At 37.7% G+C, this 16,536-nt stretch overlaps 1 protein-coding gene across 6 annotated transcripts; it reads left to right on the top strand.

Moving 5' to 3' along the window:
- Positions 1 to 288: 288 nt before the first annotated feature.
- Positions 289 to 15,909, top strand: LOC113229968 (proteoglycan 4-like). Of its 6 annotated transcripts, none has more exons than XM_026463666.1 (10): positions 289 to 434; positions 5,009 to 5,144; positions 6,138 to 6,312; positions 8,080 to 8,242; positions 8,492 to 8,618; positions 9,824 to 9,995; positions 11,177 to 12,397; positions 12,692 to 13,868; positions 14,137 to 14,179; positions 15,054 to 15,286. In XM_026463666.1, exons 1-9 carry the CDS (start codon positions 428 to 430, stop codon positions 14,169 to 14,171), a joined length of 3,213 nt encoding a protein of 1,070 aa, XP_026319451.1. In that variant the 5' UTR covers positions 289 to 427; the 3' UTR covers positions 14,172 to 14,179; positions 15,054 to 15,286. The 6 variants fall into 6 exon arrangements, with proteins under 6 accessions (XP_026319451.1, XP_026319452.1, XP_026319453.1 ...); XM_026463667.1 differs by having other exon boundaries at positions 15,144 to 15,284; XM_026463668.1 differs by lacking the exon at positions 15,054 to 15,286 and adding an exon at positions 14,358 to 15,046.
- The last annotated feature ends 627 nt before the right edge of the window (positions 15,910 to 16,536 follow it).

Genomic DNA, 16,536 nt, shown 5'->3' with positions numbered 1-16,536 from the left:
ACCCACCGACATCTATCGATCTTTGCTAACAGCTGTTCTGATGTTGCCAGTTACAATAAAGCAATGTTGCTGTAGGAGAAAATGGCTTGTTGATGAAGTAAATTTATTGCAGCCTACGCTTTCCTAAAAATAAAATATGCCGTGTGGATTGTTTGACTACGTAGTATTTTTATGAGGTAATAAATATACGTGACGTACAGCAAATTACGCATGGACGGCGACTAAGCTGTTGTGTGCATAGGCTATGTGACGTTTTCCTCTCGGGTGCGGGGGCAGCAATGCTGGCAAGGAGCGAGGGGATCGCGGTCGCCACCGGCGCGGCACACGCTGCATGCATTCGTTAGTGGTGCGCAAGGAGCGCGTGTAGTAGTCTGTGATATTAGAGGTGACTGGAACTGTCACACGCGAGACTACACCCGGCCACATAATGTCAAGTAAGTCCCAACAACATTTAACCATCTCGGATTTCATTACCATTCTTCGTAATATTTTATACCCTGCATCTGTAGTATCCTTTAGCTTCAAAACAGATGAATTCAGTTAATAACGAGAAAGCAAGGAAATGGGTTTTATGGAAATCAGTTGACATTAAAACATCTTACGTATTTCAACTGTGTAAAAATTAGGGTAGAGTTAAAAATAGTTTCCAATTTTAATGTTCCACAAATTTCTGTAATTAACGCTACTTCGTTTGTGTTTTAAGTATTCACTTAAATATATTTAAAATTTTATTTAAAGTTATATGCGTTCATGGAAAAGTTTGAAAATCAATGTAATTTTTAAGTGATTAGGGCTCTCGAAACTTATTGAGGAAAGTAGGTACTGGTACGCTACCTTCCTACCGAAATTTCTTTAAAAATTTTTTGATGAATCTTTGTGTATACTTAATAATAATTGAACTTAATTGTGAATATTCGAATTAATAATAATGCCTATGTACTGATAAATTTGCATTCTCGTAAAATGATAAATTTAAATTTTTCGATATAGTCATAAAATCTGGACAACCTTGAGTTATTCTGGTCAAACTGCGTCCGATTATCACTGTTGACACTGTAAACACCTGCGCCATTATTTTCTTCTAATCTTTGAGGTAATATCTACACACCGTATATCGATCAAAAAAGATCGACTCTTGAGTGATATATCAATGCACAGCCGAAACTACTGAAAACAGTATACATATATCTATATACATAAAAAATAATTTGGTTTGTTAAAAACTGAGTGTATCTGAGGAAATTGTATACCTTATCTTAAGAAAGCAGTGGGAGTAGAGCTCCTTGTGGAAGAGTTCGTTTTTTTCATTCGTTCCACAAGGTCTCTTACGGAATCCCTTTTTGGAAGGGTAAGGGTGCTGGTGAAATTATAGGCACATAGGGCTTATCAACTTTATTTCTCAAGGTGACAGGCGCAGTTGCAGCGCCCCTCAAGTTTTTGCGATTATAGATCTGAGTAACACTGCAACTGTTATTTGTGGTTGCTTACCACTTGATATGATAAAAAAGGAAATCATTATAATATTTTTTTTTTGTTAATTTTTTCATAAGTATGTTTAAATGAGGGTAAAACGAGTGCCAAAGTCTGTTGGGAAATTCCTGATGTTTATTATGTTGGTGTGAATATTTACAAGTAAACATAGAAATACAAACGTTTAAAATTTTCACCACTACCCAAAAAAGGATAAGCTAGAGTTTAAAAAATTTTTGTAGTAAAGTCGTTTTACATGTACCTATATATTATCTTGAAACTCTTCAAGACAGTTGTTCTGCTTGCTAATCTACGCATAAAGAGGACGACATGGGGTAAATCTATATAGCACAATCGTATTTTTTGGTAAAAATATTGATTTAAAACTTCAAAGTTTTAAAATGATGAACGACGTATTCTTTAGATTTCTAATGAAACCCCGTGGTTCAGTTTATGTAAGCTTAATGTTACTTTTGCTCTATTGATTGAAGTGAACACTTTTGTAAAGTTATGAAAACTTATATATAAAGAGAGAATGGTGGTGTTGCAGCTTTCGACGAAAATGGTAAGTCTATCGACCTAAAACTTGATACTGCAAATTGGTGCTCAAAAATTTTTCAAAAACGCTCACTTTTTGAGTATTTCGAAACTACCGCTTATAAATTAATACAAAACTATAACACAATAGTTTGCTTTCCACCGTATTCTGTGAAAAATAAACCTATTTCCACGTAGACCAAACGGCGGTAAAATGCTAGTCTTTTACAGTTTATTATAAAAATATATGAGTATGAAGTTTAAACAACATCAAGGACAAGTTGAACATTATTACTATATTGTAAACTATATGGCGTTATCAGTAAATACATTCATAAATAGCAAGAAGCATAATCAACACACGTAATCAGTTTCAGTTGCTGTTCTAATCTGCAGTAGTCTTGACTCACGGTCAAATTATTGTTGTTTAGTTCATACGTAACAAACACTAGTTTTTCAAATTCATTAACAAGGTAAGTTGTATAACTAGTAACAGTAATTTTACTCATACAAGTCATACGATATTGTTGTAATTGAGATAACACTGTTTTTTAAAGTGTGGAGTTATGGCTCACGAGGTTTGTGGTTTCTTGTTGTTATTCTATATCAGCCACAAAGGTTCATCCGATCTGGTTGTGGCTGATCTGGCGCCGGCAGTATTTTTACATGGGAAATACTGAGTACATAAATAAAAATCTTTAAAATATTTTCCTGCTGTCTAAGTACGATCACGTTTAATAAACTTCTTGAGGATCATTCAATAGTTTTTACCTATATTTCAATGACAATAAAAAATACATTGATTTATAATATACGTCCTGAATTGCATTTCGATTGCATGTAAATATTTAATAGCGTGTTGAGCATATAATTTTTAAACTTAGAAAGTGTAGTAAAAAGTTGATGTTTTTTCACTTGCTAAGATAATGAGCGTGTTTTAGTCACTTTTAGCGTAGTAAAAATGAATGAGACGAGCACATAATCGCTTTCCTTTTATTTTATAAGGCGGTTAACTGCCTGCGTTGTTCCATCCCGCCGAACTGGCCGCACCTAAATAGAAACCACAGGGACATTGCTCCCGCGCCGACTGATCCTGCGCCTGCCTCTACGTTCTTATATGCTTTATTCCTATTTACGAGTTCGCCTGAACGAATTCCTTTTATTCCTGTTTCTCGCATTAGTAGTTTCTGGGGTTAAAAGTAGGGAATGACACATATTTAACTCGTCTGTGTATTTTAAATGTTGCTTGATGTAATCCTTGAATTTTCCTGTTTTTAAAACGTTTCGTTGATGGGTCATTAAAATAACGAAAGCAAACATCAAGCTTACGCAATGTAGGTAGTAAAATTTGGCCTCGTTTGTGGTATTTCCTGGAGAGAACTGCAGATATGTCCAGGATAATTTGACCTATCTTCAAAGTAAATACTTTTTAGGAAGAATTTCATGTTTGCTTTTCTTACTCAGAAAAAGTTCATTGATTTCCAGCGGAGATAGAATAGTTACACTTTAGCCCCTGGGTGTAATTTTGAAAATCGTGATCTTCTTTGGAGATCCAGACAAGATTTTTGGATTTAACACGCAGGCGGTGGCTCATCTTTCAAAAAATAAATTCTTTATTTTACTTTACTTAGAGGGAGTAAATGTAACGCAGTGATTTTGTTCTCTTTGGTGTTCACCTTTCACTGCTGACTCCCTAAGAGTGAAAGGCAAAGTCATTAGTCGCTCTGGATGTAGTACCTATATATAGAGCATTTTCGTCGTAATCTATCTAATATTTCTTTTTTTGCATAAATAGGTAGGTAGTTAGATAAACGCAGGATTTTCGAATTTAAATTTATTGTTTCATACAAAAATGTGTGCCTACCCGAATTGTTGACATCTTCTTCAACTTGGTACCTCGTGGCTGTGAATAGAAGACAGATTATATTTAATTATGGAATAGATAGTCATCAACAGCTCCGGCGTAGAATATCTGCCGCTATTCAGTAGCTTTATTTTCTATTTTATTTGTGTCGCGCTATTTCGGAACAGAACGTGCGGCACTTGTCTATTACATGGCGGCATATGTATGTGATGGCCGACGCCTGCTGGATGCCGGGACTAGAAGTTATTCTGTGAATATTTTATGAATAATCGTTTACATGTCTCAGGAAGCATGTGATATGTAGAAAAAGTCTCTTTATATACGCTGTTCACGTCGTTCAAAGTTATAAGTACCTTCTTACGCAATTAGTTACCCGTGTTGTACCATTTGACAGTGTAAATATAAAAGTATATCAATGTAACAAATAAATATCATTGTTTTCCACTTTTAGCTCGTTTGTTTACACGTGTCAATATTGATGGGGTACGTAGTTGGTCAGATTCAAGCGGCGCCAGCGGTTGCACGTGCCAATAATATCCAAGACGCACGGCGTCATTCAAGAGGATGAAACTGCGCATTTCCAGAGACCTTTTAACGACGAGCACCCACATCCTCTCCATGTTAAGCAAACGTCTTAAAATATAAATTTGCGTAATCCTCCGCAACACCCATATTCCAGCTATTTTCGATATTTACGTCGTTGGCACCTCGAAGTGTGATTAGATAGGCAAATCAAATAAATTATAGAAGATTTTTACATTACAAAAAGGTACATAAGTCAGATTTACTAGTGCTTTAAGTACATTACCTAATCGAATAAAGTATAATAAGATATTAAAAATCGCAGCATGTCATGATTCGGATACAGATTCTTTCAACAGCCCATATAGACGACGACAGTAATGAGTAATAGACTGACGAGTCGCAGATTTAATGAACTGTAATACTCTCATTTGTTACTGAATACTGCAATGGCGATGACAGCTTCAATGAGTAGAATAATAATAATGTGAGAGACAAATATTATTATCTTGTATATAATAGTTCGCGTGGCGTGATTCATTTACACGTGATACTGCTAGTACTCCCAAATTTTCTATGAAAGATAAACAGTGAAAATATCCATTGCATCTGCAGATCGAGCATGGGTGACACTGGCAACCAACGATTCCTATGGGCTGGGAGCCTTGGTTCTTGCACATTCCCTGCGCCGCGCCGGCTCGACATACCCAGCCGTAGTGCTCATCACTCCGTCCGTCACTGAGGCTATGAGGTATTTATCGCAATAGTTAACACCTACATGTTCCACAAGACACGTGTTATTTTTGAAAGTGAACCTACACTATAACTTTTTAAGATGCTTTTCGCAAAACAAAAATTCGCAAAAGTTACTACACTAGTTCTTAAACTAGACTTATTACAATAAACCTACATGTAGAGTAAGATACATTTTGAATATTGCCCTATTTAACACGTGGGGAAATAATAAAAATAACAGAGGTGACATACTTATCTTCTAGTAAGTGAAAGTACTTCATTATCATCTGTCGCCACAGTTCATTCACGAGATGGTAATGTGAACTCGTTAGTCTTGTAACTATAGGAATAGGAATGTTTGCCATTGGTTCCTCATAATGATATTTTTTAAATTGGTACATTTTGTTATATGTGTGTCCTCTGTAACTCCGACTCATAATACGATTGTTTGAGTCATGCAAACTCTGACAGTAGGTAGTTCGTTAACGAGAAATCAAAATATTGATAAACACAGGCATTCAAACGCGAAGTAAAAACAAACAAAACCTGTAGTATACCTTACGTGAAGAAGGAACGTAATTTTAATCAGGGTTCGAAATTATCAAAACATTTCTTTTCTTTGATAATATCATGATAAATATCTGATAATTATCCGTGCTGATTCACAGATGTCACTTTCATTTTAAGTAGAAATGCTAAACAGTGAGAAATTTAAATACACATGGAGAAAATTGTATGGGGTAAACGATATGGTTTGTGACTTTTTTGGATACGTCAGTTTGAATACGTCTCTGATACAAACATGACACGATATTGCTACAGGTAACATTTCTTTCCAATTAATTTTATAAATATCAAGATAATCATTAAGGTATATTTATCAAGATAATTAACGTGATAATGACCATGATAATTATCATGCTATAAGCCAGGGTTCAAAGTGATAATCATCAATGTTAATTATCATTTTGAACTCTATTTTTAATACGCCTTTAATAATTTTCCTCAGAGAACGTCTGAATGCAGTGTTCGCGGAGTTGATAAACGTGGATGTGCTAGATTCGCGCGATGCTACTCATTTGGCGCTCCTACAGAGGCCCGAACTCGGCATCACCTTCACAAAGATCCACTGCTGGAGTCTCACGCAATTCGAAAAATGTGTCTTCCTTGATGCTGATACCCTGGTGAGTAATTCCGATGAAATTAGATTTTAAAATGACATCACTACGTATTCCTCTCTCATAATTCCGACGATGGTGAGTAAAATCAATAAAATCACACACAAATCACTCCTCTACTCCAAATCGCGTGATTCTGCTTTATTTAGGTACCTATGTTTATACAGTTGTACATGTAATATGTAGTGGTTACAGTATCGATTGTGCCGGCGCCCATGCCTGATAAACTTTACGGTCATATAACTTGATCTTTTATTACTTTTCAAACGTAAAGTTCATTACGTTATATTGTATTACATTACGTTGAACTGTAACGTATTTGACATAACGTACATAGATAAACATTAATATCTTTACATAAGCTTAATTTTGAAGTTAAATAACTTGTAACAAATTCTTCGCAAACGTCTATAAATTAAATATCTACATAGTGTGTAAGAAATGAGGAGAATAATGTGAAAGTAACAAATTTCTTACGTTTCTCAAGTTTGGTCACATGAAGAAAGTCATTCAAATAATAATGCGGGTTAGGTATGAACTCGTATCGATATCTCCTCGGCCGACCAAACCAAACCATTAACGGTCATCGTTTTAAATGAATAATGTGATCCATTCACATGAGTTGCTGTGGGCGGAATTAAAAACACAACGTGGCTGGATTTATCTGCTTGCTTTTCTCATTTATTTATTTCTATATTCATTACTGCCTCCATGGCCGAACGGTTACCATGCTGGTCTGCCACGCAGAGGTCCTGGGCCGGGATGAATAATTGTACGGGCTACATTTATTTCTCTCGTGAGTTTGGATGTAATTTGTGGTTGTCTATGTGTGTGTTCATGGCACCCGCGATACAGAGGGTTTTCTTAGTGCGAGACATCGAGTGTGTGTGTGTGTGTGATTTATACATATATATATATATACAATTACAACTTTCGACAGCTGACTGATTTTCGTCGTTCGACGTTGTAAATCTATTTCGATGTGCACGAATTGTTTACACGATAAGAAAGTCAATGTTACCGGATGTGGACGTTAACGCAGTAACACGAGATGATGACCCGCATAACCGTGGCCTAAATACTTGCTCCCGACAAATTTTTGGATAGTCTCCAAATTATACTTTCTACTATGTTCACGTAAATGCAACTGACGTGCCTCCTGATGGAAAAGCTTTTAAATACAACAAACCTAGTATACGTATATGTATCCAATAAAAAAAATTATGTAACAAAATATATAAATAGCAAGACTTTTCAATTATGAAATGTTTCTGCACAAACATAAACAATGCGATAGTGTTTCGATGGAATCCATTGACTTGTCAAGTTTTTTTTTATCTTGGGTTATTGTGTCAACTGAGGCTTTATCCGTACGCAGATAAAGAACACGCCTTGATAAAATAAATTTTTCTAGAGGGCACGTGGAAAGAAAATTGGCATGGGATTGCGTCGCTCAACTTTGGTATGAAAACATTGAAATAAATTTGTACGAGACTAAAAAAATAAAACCAATTCAAGCGTCCAGCGGGCGGCGGCTCTGTTATGCGTCGTACCTAGGTAATATTTAATAACGGTAGCGCACCACTATTTGTGTGAAAGATAAAATTAATAAACCTCATCATAAAACCGAGTGGAGGGGGGCTTAGAATTCGATAATGATTTATATTTGCTTTCTTAGGTAGGTAACACATGTTTAGATCAAAATCTCCTTAATTGACTCAAAAACGCTCGAGTTGGGTCAGTTAATATGTATTTTTGGGTATTCCTTTACAGATTGTTCAAAATTGCGATGAGTTATTCGAACGAGAAGAACTGTCAGCGGCGCCAGATGTCGGCTGGCCTGATTGCTTCAACTCTGGTGTCTTCGTGTTCACTCCTTCAGCAGATACGTACTCCAGATTGATCAGTTTCGCACAGGAACGTGGCAGTTTTGACGGTTAGTACTCCCTCGTAAACATTTTTGAACAGATGCTTATACACAACGTTTTTTTTATTTGAACTTTCAGTGGATTCTTTCACGCTTTGTAAATAAGGACGCGTGGGCGTTCGGCCCTGAACAGTTGGCCTCAAGAAATATTCTGAAATTATGCTGTTATTAAAAACATTTATTTCTACATAACAATGACAAAAAATATATGAATAGCACCACACAGACAGGGAATTAATGAGTTTTGTTGTCCATCAGGTGGTGACCAAGGATTGCTGAATGCGTTCTTCTCCGACTGGGCACGTGGCGACATCAATAAACATCTTCCCTTCCTCTACAACGTCACATCCGCCGCCTTCTATTCATATCTGCCTGCTCTAAAACAGTATATCGATTTTACGATTTTATATTTGAACGTTAATTGAGATTGGTCCTTTGCAAAAAGACGTTTTCAGACATTTGAAATTGATTCTTATTGCTCTGGAACTTTGGGCTCGCATTAAATCCGGAATTAAACGCGTACCGGCTGAGACATCATTTCGAACTCGAGATGGATCTGACGATTCACTGTATGAATAGACTATGATCATCGCCAATGGTATAATTGATTATGATTAAGGGTCGAAACACAAAACAGCGCAGAAAACTGCGACGGAAATTGCTGCGATGCGATTTCGTGCGGGAAGGCATCCCACTGTCACGGTTTGGGTAACCATTCCTTGGACGACCGTCAAACATACTGAACATATTTTTCAAACTAGGTAGCGACATGGATCTTAAAAAGAGTGTTGCACTGCTGTTATTGATAAGAAAGTATAGGAAAAAAAACAAACAAAGAAGTTTAACATCGCAGACAAGCGCGAGCAATTCGAAAATTCTTGCCATGCGTCGTGCGAGATCGTAGATTTCTGCGGTGCGACGTCGCATCGCAATTTTGTGTTTCGACTCTTAATAATGTTTAATTATTAAGTGTAAATTAATAATGTGTAAAATTTTGAACCGAAACTTAAGTATGAAGTGACGTTTATTAACAAGTAGAATTTCAAACAACCCTCAAATGATGCTGATAATAATGAAGTAATCGTTGATGTGCACTGAAATGATATTTATTACTGAAGACTTCAGAAACATATTAAAATAAATCCTGCTAATATATACATATTAAAATAAAGCATCTCAAAATGCTTTTATTAATGCGGACCTTGGAATTTTTGTTGAACGCTGTGTGTCTTTTAAATGCTTTGGATATAGTAGTAACTGCTGAATCACAAATATATCAACGGCATTTTTAATTTGTTATTCCCGTATTTTTTTTCTGGAGTCAAAATCATAAATTATTTTGTTTTTTATTTCTTTTATTATATCGCACTGTTAATACAACAGTGTATTAACTCGAAAAGTGTGTTTTCTGAAAATCGATAAATTATTAAATTACGCACTTTCCGTGAAAGATCATTAAAATTTATGTTGACATGTAGAGAGTCAAATTTTACATTCAGTAATGGTAGAATCTTGAAATTAACATATTTTGAGTTACAATACTATTGTAATAGCAGTGCGATGTATCTTTATTATAATGTTTTTTTTTAGTTATGGTCAAAATCTGAAGATAATCCACTTCATCGGCTCCGCTAAACCGTGGCTCCAGCAGTTTAATTGGCAGTCCCAATCTGTAGATGCGCCCGAACATTTGCGCGAGTTCCTCCAATTATGGTGGGATCTCTTTGTGTCCCAAGTTCACCCACAACTTGACACTGCTATGGTAAGTTTGATTATATCGCAATAAGTGTTCAAAATATTTAAATAACAATGTTTGTTTTAAAATTAGGAAATATGTAGTTCAGTTGGACACCGAATCAGAACCTATCTTACTTCTTCTATTGCAGTGAACATAGGCAATTTTAAACTTTCCAATTTGCACAAGATACCTTTTTTTTTGGAAAGTACCTAGATTAGTCAGTAAATTATTATGATTCATATAATTTATGAGTTATACAAGACTCGCAAATGATTATTTTGTTCGCAAACGATTCTTATAGTCTTCAACAGTCAATTTTAATAAATATAGACGTACATTTTTTGGTTAGATATCAACATTGTTATATTGTGTAGGTAGATTTTATACTTGCTGAAAATGATACACCTTTTGCGGTTTCTCTCGTGACCGCAAGGGTACAACGTTTTTCATAGACGTAGTAAACAGAACCATTTGCCTACTAGTCTCAGATCTGAACACTGCACTATGTTTTCCAAGCATTCCAAACAGGATTCCAATATTGCAGAGGTGAGATTTTTGGACAATTTAGCAATTCGTAATTTACGATATACTTTAGTGTTCCAAGCAAGTACTTATTTATTTTTGTCGCATTTCGTCGTTTAGTTATATGATGTTATTTGTCACTTTTTCTTTTGCTCCTTTAATGTTATGTGAGAAACCCCTTAGTGACTAAAATGTAAATGCTTGCATTTTCAGTACAAGCTTAAGCACCGTTTCCGCTATTCTTTTGCACCTTTTGCACTTGTAAATTACATTCTTAGAACGTTTCCCAAAATACTAACATTTTCTAACGGCTAAAGTTTTGGAACTCAGTACACGTTGTGGCACGTCTATTTGAAATTTGGTTATGGGATTGAGTAGATGGTGTTGGTATTTTGGTGAAATTGTCACCACGACAACTACATAAACATACTGACTACGTTACCAATTAGCATTAAAAGCTTTTCGCCTTTTTCTCACGTTAAGTGGTTTTGTTTGTTCGTAACTATTATTGAGATATTCAGTATATGTATGTTTATTTAGTAGTGCAGTGGTAGTGTTTGATATATAATACTAATGTCACTTGGACAAAGCTTTTACCACTTTAACAGCCGTTCGTGTGCGTGAAGCTTCGTTCAAGTGTTTGTTTGCATGCCACTGAGTTATTTTGTCCCTTGAATCGGTAGGAGTCGACCATTGAAGTGGAGGAAGCACTTCCAGAAATACCTGAATATCCAGAAGACACCGAGTATCACTATGAGCCAATATTGGACCCTGGATCAGAATTCCCCTGGCATCACCCAGAATCCCAAAATCAAGAATCAATAGAGCAAAAACATGAAGTCGACTTTTCTCAAATCCACGACCCGTGGATGTATTACCGCGGGAATATTCTCCCAAATGTAGGCAATTCTAGAACTCAACAAAGCGCTTTCGAAAGTCAAGACGAGATAAATAAAGTTTTAAGTGAATACCGATCTCCGCAACAAGAGTACAATCCGAATTATTTTGAATCAAACGAACAAACTATATGGCACCAATCACATCAACATAGTCAACATAGCCATTCTGATCATCAGCCCTCTGAGTATCATTGGGAAAGGCACCAATCACATCAACATAGTCAACATGCTCATTCTGACCACCCCTCTGAGCCCTCTGAGCATCAATGGGAAAACAGTTCTCGTCATCATAAATTCGATTATTATCGGAATGCCACTTATGGTACTCATGCTCATCCCTCATATTCAAGTGAACAGCAATGGTCCTATGGAAATCAATCATACCCAGATAACACAAATCATTACCACAAAGATAATTCATTACAATCAAATAGTGAAGAACACGCACACGGTCATCGTTATCATACAGAAAATAACAATTCATCAAATTCCCTAGAGCCTCCTATTCGCGATTCTCTATTCATCCAAAACAAAGAACAAAACGGTTATACTCATTATGCCAATGCCTATCCTGAAAGTCACACACAAACGCGACTCGATACTAGAGACAGGCAGGAACAGAAAAGCTGGGTATCACACACTCATAACGAGCCTCGACCACAGCAAGTGTATCAATTACACCTAGACACGAGAAACCGCAAACAACGACGCCCAAGACCCAACAGGCAGCATTTGCACACACCTGCTTGTGGATTGACAAATGGGCATAGTTCTGATACAGACAGTGAAGAAGAATATATTATACCGAGGCATCCTTACGATGGGTTTTATTTAAAACATAGGCCTACTATCGATGCCCGTGGAAAAAAGATATGTTCGCATGAAATACCACCGGCCCCTTCACCATCTCCTTCGTCATCTCCTCCGCCAGAATCTCTGCCGTCACTAGAAAGTGGGTCAGTGCACTCTGAGGATTATCACACAGCAAGTGAATGTGAAGAACAAGTAAGTCAAAGTTTTCCGAAACATACAAGGTTTACTCTAGTAAACACACAAATTTTCAACAATTTCTGCAATGAATGATGTTCCAAGTAATCAGGTAACATTAAGTGTACGAATTTTGCCAGTAAATAATCAAACGTAGATTATCTTAGATTTGCATGCCTTTATATCCTTCTGCACGTAACTATTGTAACTATGCATATAACAACACTGACACTAATATTTGCTTAGGTATTTCAACAGTTTCTTACGCGAATAGAGTTGTATCGAAATAATGTTATTCAAAATCTGTTTCAGAGCGGTGTGGCTGGTAATCTAGCACGAGTGGTGCCAGGTGATGTTGGGTACCAGCGTGAAGCTATTGATGAGCTTTCACGGCGTCAAGGATGGGAGGCAGGCAATATTGATTATATGGGCGCTGACTCCTTCGACAACATTTGGGCTAAGATTTCACAAACCTTGAATCAAACACGTACTTCGCCGCCCAAACAACCGTCGCCTCCGCGTAAAGAGCCTTCTCCTCCGAAGGCACCAGAAGCCCAACCGCCTACTGCTGCAGAACCTGCTGTTGCTGTAACAGCACCAGTAGCAACAGAAACTCCTGAACCTGCTGTGGCAGAAACTCCTGTACCTGCTGCAGTGGAGACTACAGCACTTGCTGCGACAGAAAGTTCAGTTCCCGCTGTTGAAGAAACACCAGTATTGGCTGCGGCAGAAACATCCGCACCTATCACGGCGGAAACTTCAGCATCTGTTGCGACGAAAACTTCAGTACCTGCTGCGGCAGAAACTCCAGTACCTGCTGCTGCAGATACTCCTGCTCCCGTTGCGGTAGAAAGTCCAGCAACAACAGAAGCACCAGTACCTGCAGAAATTGCTCCAGTACAGACAGAAACACCTGCACCAGTCCAAGAAGAAACACTTGCGCCAGAGCAAGCTGCTTTACAACAAGAAGTACCAGTGCCACCAGCAGAGCCTTCGTTGTTAGTTGAGCCTGCTGCACCAGAAGCCGTTCCATCGAAAGAAGCAGGAGTTGCAGCTGTTTTAGTTGAGCCTCTGAAATTAGAACCAGAAGCGAAACCAGCGCAGTCAGAAATCCCAAAAACAACAGAGCAGGTTATCGCTATAGAAAAGACTGAACCCGTAGTACCACCTACACCTCCCGCGACACCAAAATCTACACCAGAGGCCTCACCTCCAGTTTTGGAAACGCCTCTTAAAATAGAAGCCACGAGTGTAGTGCGGAGTGCGCCTGCAGCAGTGGAGTCTCCTAAAGCTGCAGAGTCAGCTCAAGCAGTGGCTGCATCACCGGCGCCCGCGGCTGAGACGCCGGTCATCCCAGTGCCACCAGCTTCGGCTCCTCTCGTGGCCACACCTGAAAAGCCATCTGAAACTTCTGTTGCCTCGACAGACAGTCCACCTCTAGCCAATACACCGTCCAAAGAAGAAGCCCCCGCTGCTCCGGCTGCCAAATGTGAGTAAATAATACTGAATCAGCATCAGACTAATAACGGCTTTGCACTTTCAGTTCTCACAGAGTTCATTTTGCAGTTTAGACTTTTACTAATCTTATACTTAAGCATCCATTTTACGAAGATCGTAATGTGAAATATCCTCGTGTCTCTCGTAAAATTGGATGGCAGCACATGTTTTTCTTTGTGCCGTTTTGTGATGTTTTTGGTTTTTATTGTTAATTTTCATATATGAGCATAAGTTACAAAATACGTTGTTATTTCACCCAGCTACCGAGGAAGCAGCTCAAGAGACGCGGCTTTGATACAGCAGGTAATAACCATATAAGACTTGGACTCAATACAACCTGTGCTGTCCTTGGGCATTTATTTAAATTTTATTTCCAATGTTAAATTTGGTGAAGGTGTGACAGTTCCGTGTTCTATCAAATCACAAATAACTAGGAATCTATATACTACGTGCTTTATGAAACGTCACTTTCTTGTTTCAGTTTTAATGTTTAATTGCTTTGCCTTGGACATAGTTCATTTTGATGCGAAGTATAATAAATAAACCTATTTAATCGGCGGATGTTGGATTGCGTCCAAGTAGATGCTGTAATTAGGGACGTTTAGTCTACGACTCAATAAGCTATTTCTGGGACAACCAAGGAATTTCATGACTTCGTAAGATAAAATAGAATAGACCAGTATGAGTTATGTATCACGGTCATTTAATCCTTGCTCTAAACAAAAAAAACCATTTTATGTTACTTTTGAGAGCTCATGTTTGTGCGCCATGGATGAATCTTGCCCAATTTTGTTTCATTGTCTACAAAGTGTGTTGATGATGGTAAAGTTTAGCTCGTAACGTTCGTAGTGCCAAAAATTCTTCAAAATTATATTAAGGCTCATTACTTTTATTTGTTTGCTTTTCATGTCACATTGCAAGGAACATTACTATACGTTTCTTTTCTGTAGTAGTTATAATCTTCTAGAGCGGAGTACATTTCATGTACTAATTGTTGCGAATATCTTTCACAAACAATGCCCACTGCTAATACTAAAAATGTTATCATGTGTTATCGTAATAATATTCCTTGTAACGATTTCAGCTTCGTATTTCCTATAAACTTACACTTACTTAACTTTCCGCTTGCATTTTCGAGTTAACCACGTAGCTCTGTTTTCCCTCGACTTTGTTCCAGGCCCTAACCGAGCTTGCTCTCTAATGTGACCGCCATACTAACGCCTCGTCTAATCGAAAGAAAATAAAGGCGGGAATGTTGGTATTGTAGCTGAGGAGCGGCGTAAGCCCGCGGGCAAGTTGCAGCTGAGCCCGCCAGCCGCCGCAGACCCACTGCCTACACCCGACAGCGAAGTCGAGGACGCAGCTGCGCTCGCGCATGCTATCATCGCCAGCGAATTGTCCGCCACTGTCACCGCGCCCTCGCCCTCTGTCGACCCTGCTTCTCCTCTTCCATCGAAGGAGGAGAAAAAACTTTCAGTAGAGGATCCCCAGGTGCCAACACCACCTGTTTCACTCGAACAAATCGGAGTCAAACCAAAAGGAAAAACTACAACAGCCTCACAGATAGAATCGTCCATAGCGGAGAAGGCTGAACCTGCTACTCCCACGACTCCCACGCCTCCCACGACTCCCACGACACCCTCCACACCTTCCACACCCAGCACGCCTACGGCGGAAGCGCCGAAAAAGAAAACTGTAAAAAAAATTGTTAAAAAGGAGGCAGGCCCGAGCGGCGATGTGCCTACTCCGGTGCCGCCACCGCGCAAAAAGGAAAAGAAGCCCAAAGAAAAGTGAGCGCTTGAAAGCGCCTGTAAGTTCCTTTGTGCCATAAGCGTAGTCTCTCCTATTTATTTTTAATGTCTATTTAATTATTTACGAAATGCTTTTTGTACTGTGTAACCTGTTAAGAATATTTTTTTAATGTCTAATCGTCATCACAAGTCCATAGTTTTATAATAGTTGTAATTTTATTTTACTTTTACTTTATGATCATGAATTCAAATTACTTTGGCTTTGTCCGTTTGAAATATAAACGCCAAAGGATGAAAAATGTATTTACTAAAATGAAGTTTTTTTATGTAAAATTTTTGTATTAAAAGTTTATTTTTGAACACAGCTGTTTTTGTTAAATGTATTTATAACAATTCTTCTATACGTGTTGCCTGTTAAGTAAAACATAAACTTGCATAATTAAATCAAATTTTTAACTGACTTCAAAAAAAGGAGAAGATTCTCAATTCGATTGTATTTATTTGTGTGTCGTTTACTTCGGTATTTGTGAAACGCGTTAGTTGATTCTTTTTTTTGTTAGAAAGCGGGTACCTTAGTAGTGATCCCATTCAAATTGGAAGAAAATATTCCTTCTCTAAGTGTGGCAAATTATGGGATGAACCGATATAATGGACTTCACCCACTTTCCGTTAACCAACAAGCATTAGTTGATTCTTTTTTTTGTTAGAAAGCGGGTACCTTAGTAGTGATCTCATTCAAATTGGAAGAAAATATTCGTTCTCTAAGGGTGGCAAATTATGTGATGAATCCGGTACATTGGACTTCACCCACTTTCCGTTAACCAATAAATTTTCCGTTTAACAAATTTTTGAAGACGGAGGATTTTTTTTTATAAATACGTTATAATTATTAAGTATAAAATTAACTCG

The sequence above is a fragment of the Hyposmocoma kahamanoa genome, unplaced genomic scaffold, assembly GCF_003589595.1.
Source record: "Hyposmocoma kahamanoa isolate Upper Pololo Valley unplaced genomic scaffold, ASM358959v1 63, whole genome shotgun sequence".
NCBI lineage: Eukaryota > Metazoa > Arthropoda > Insecta > Lepidoptera > Cosmopterigidae > Hyposmocoma > Hyposmocoma kahamanoa.
This window is presented reverse-complemented; position numbering and strand designations above follow the sequence as displayed.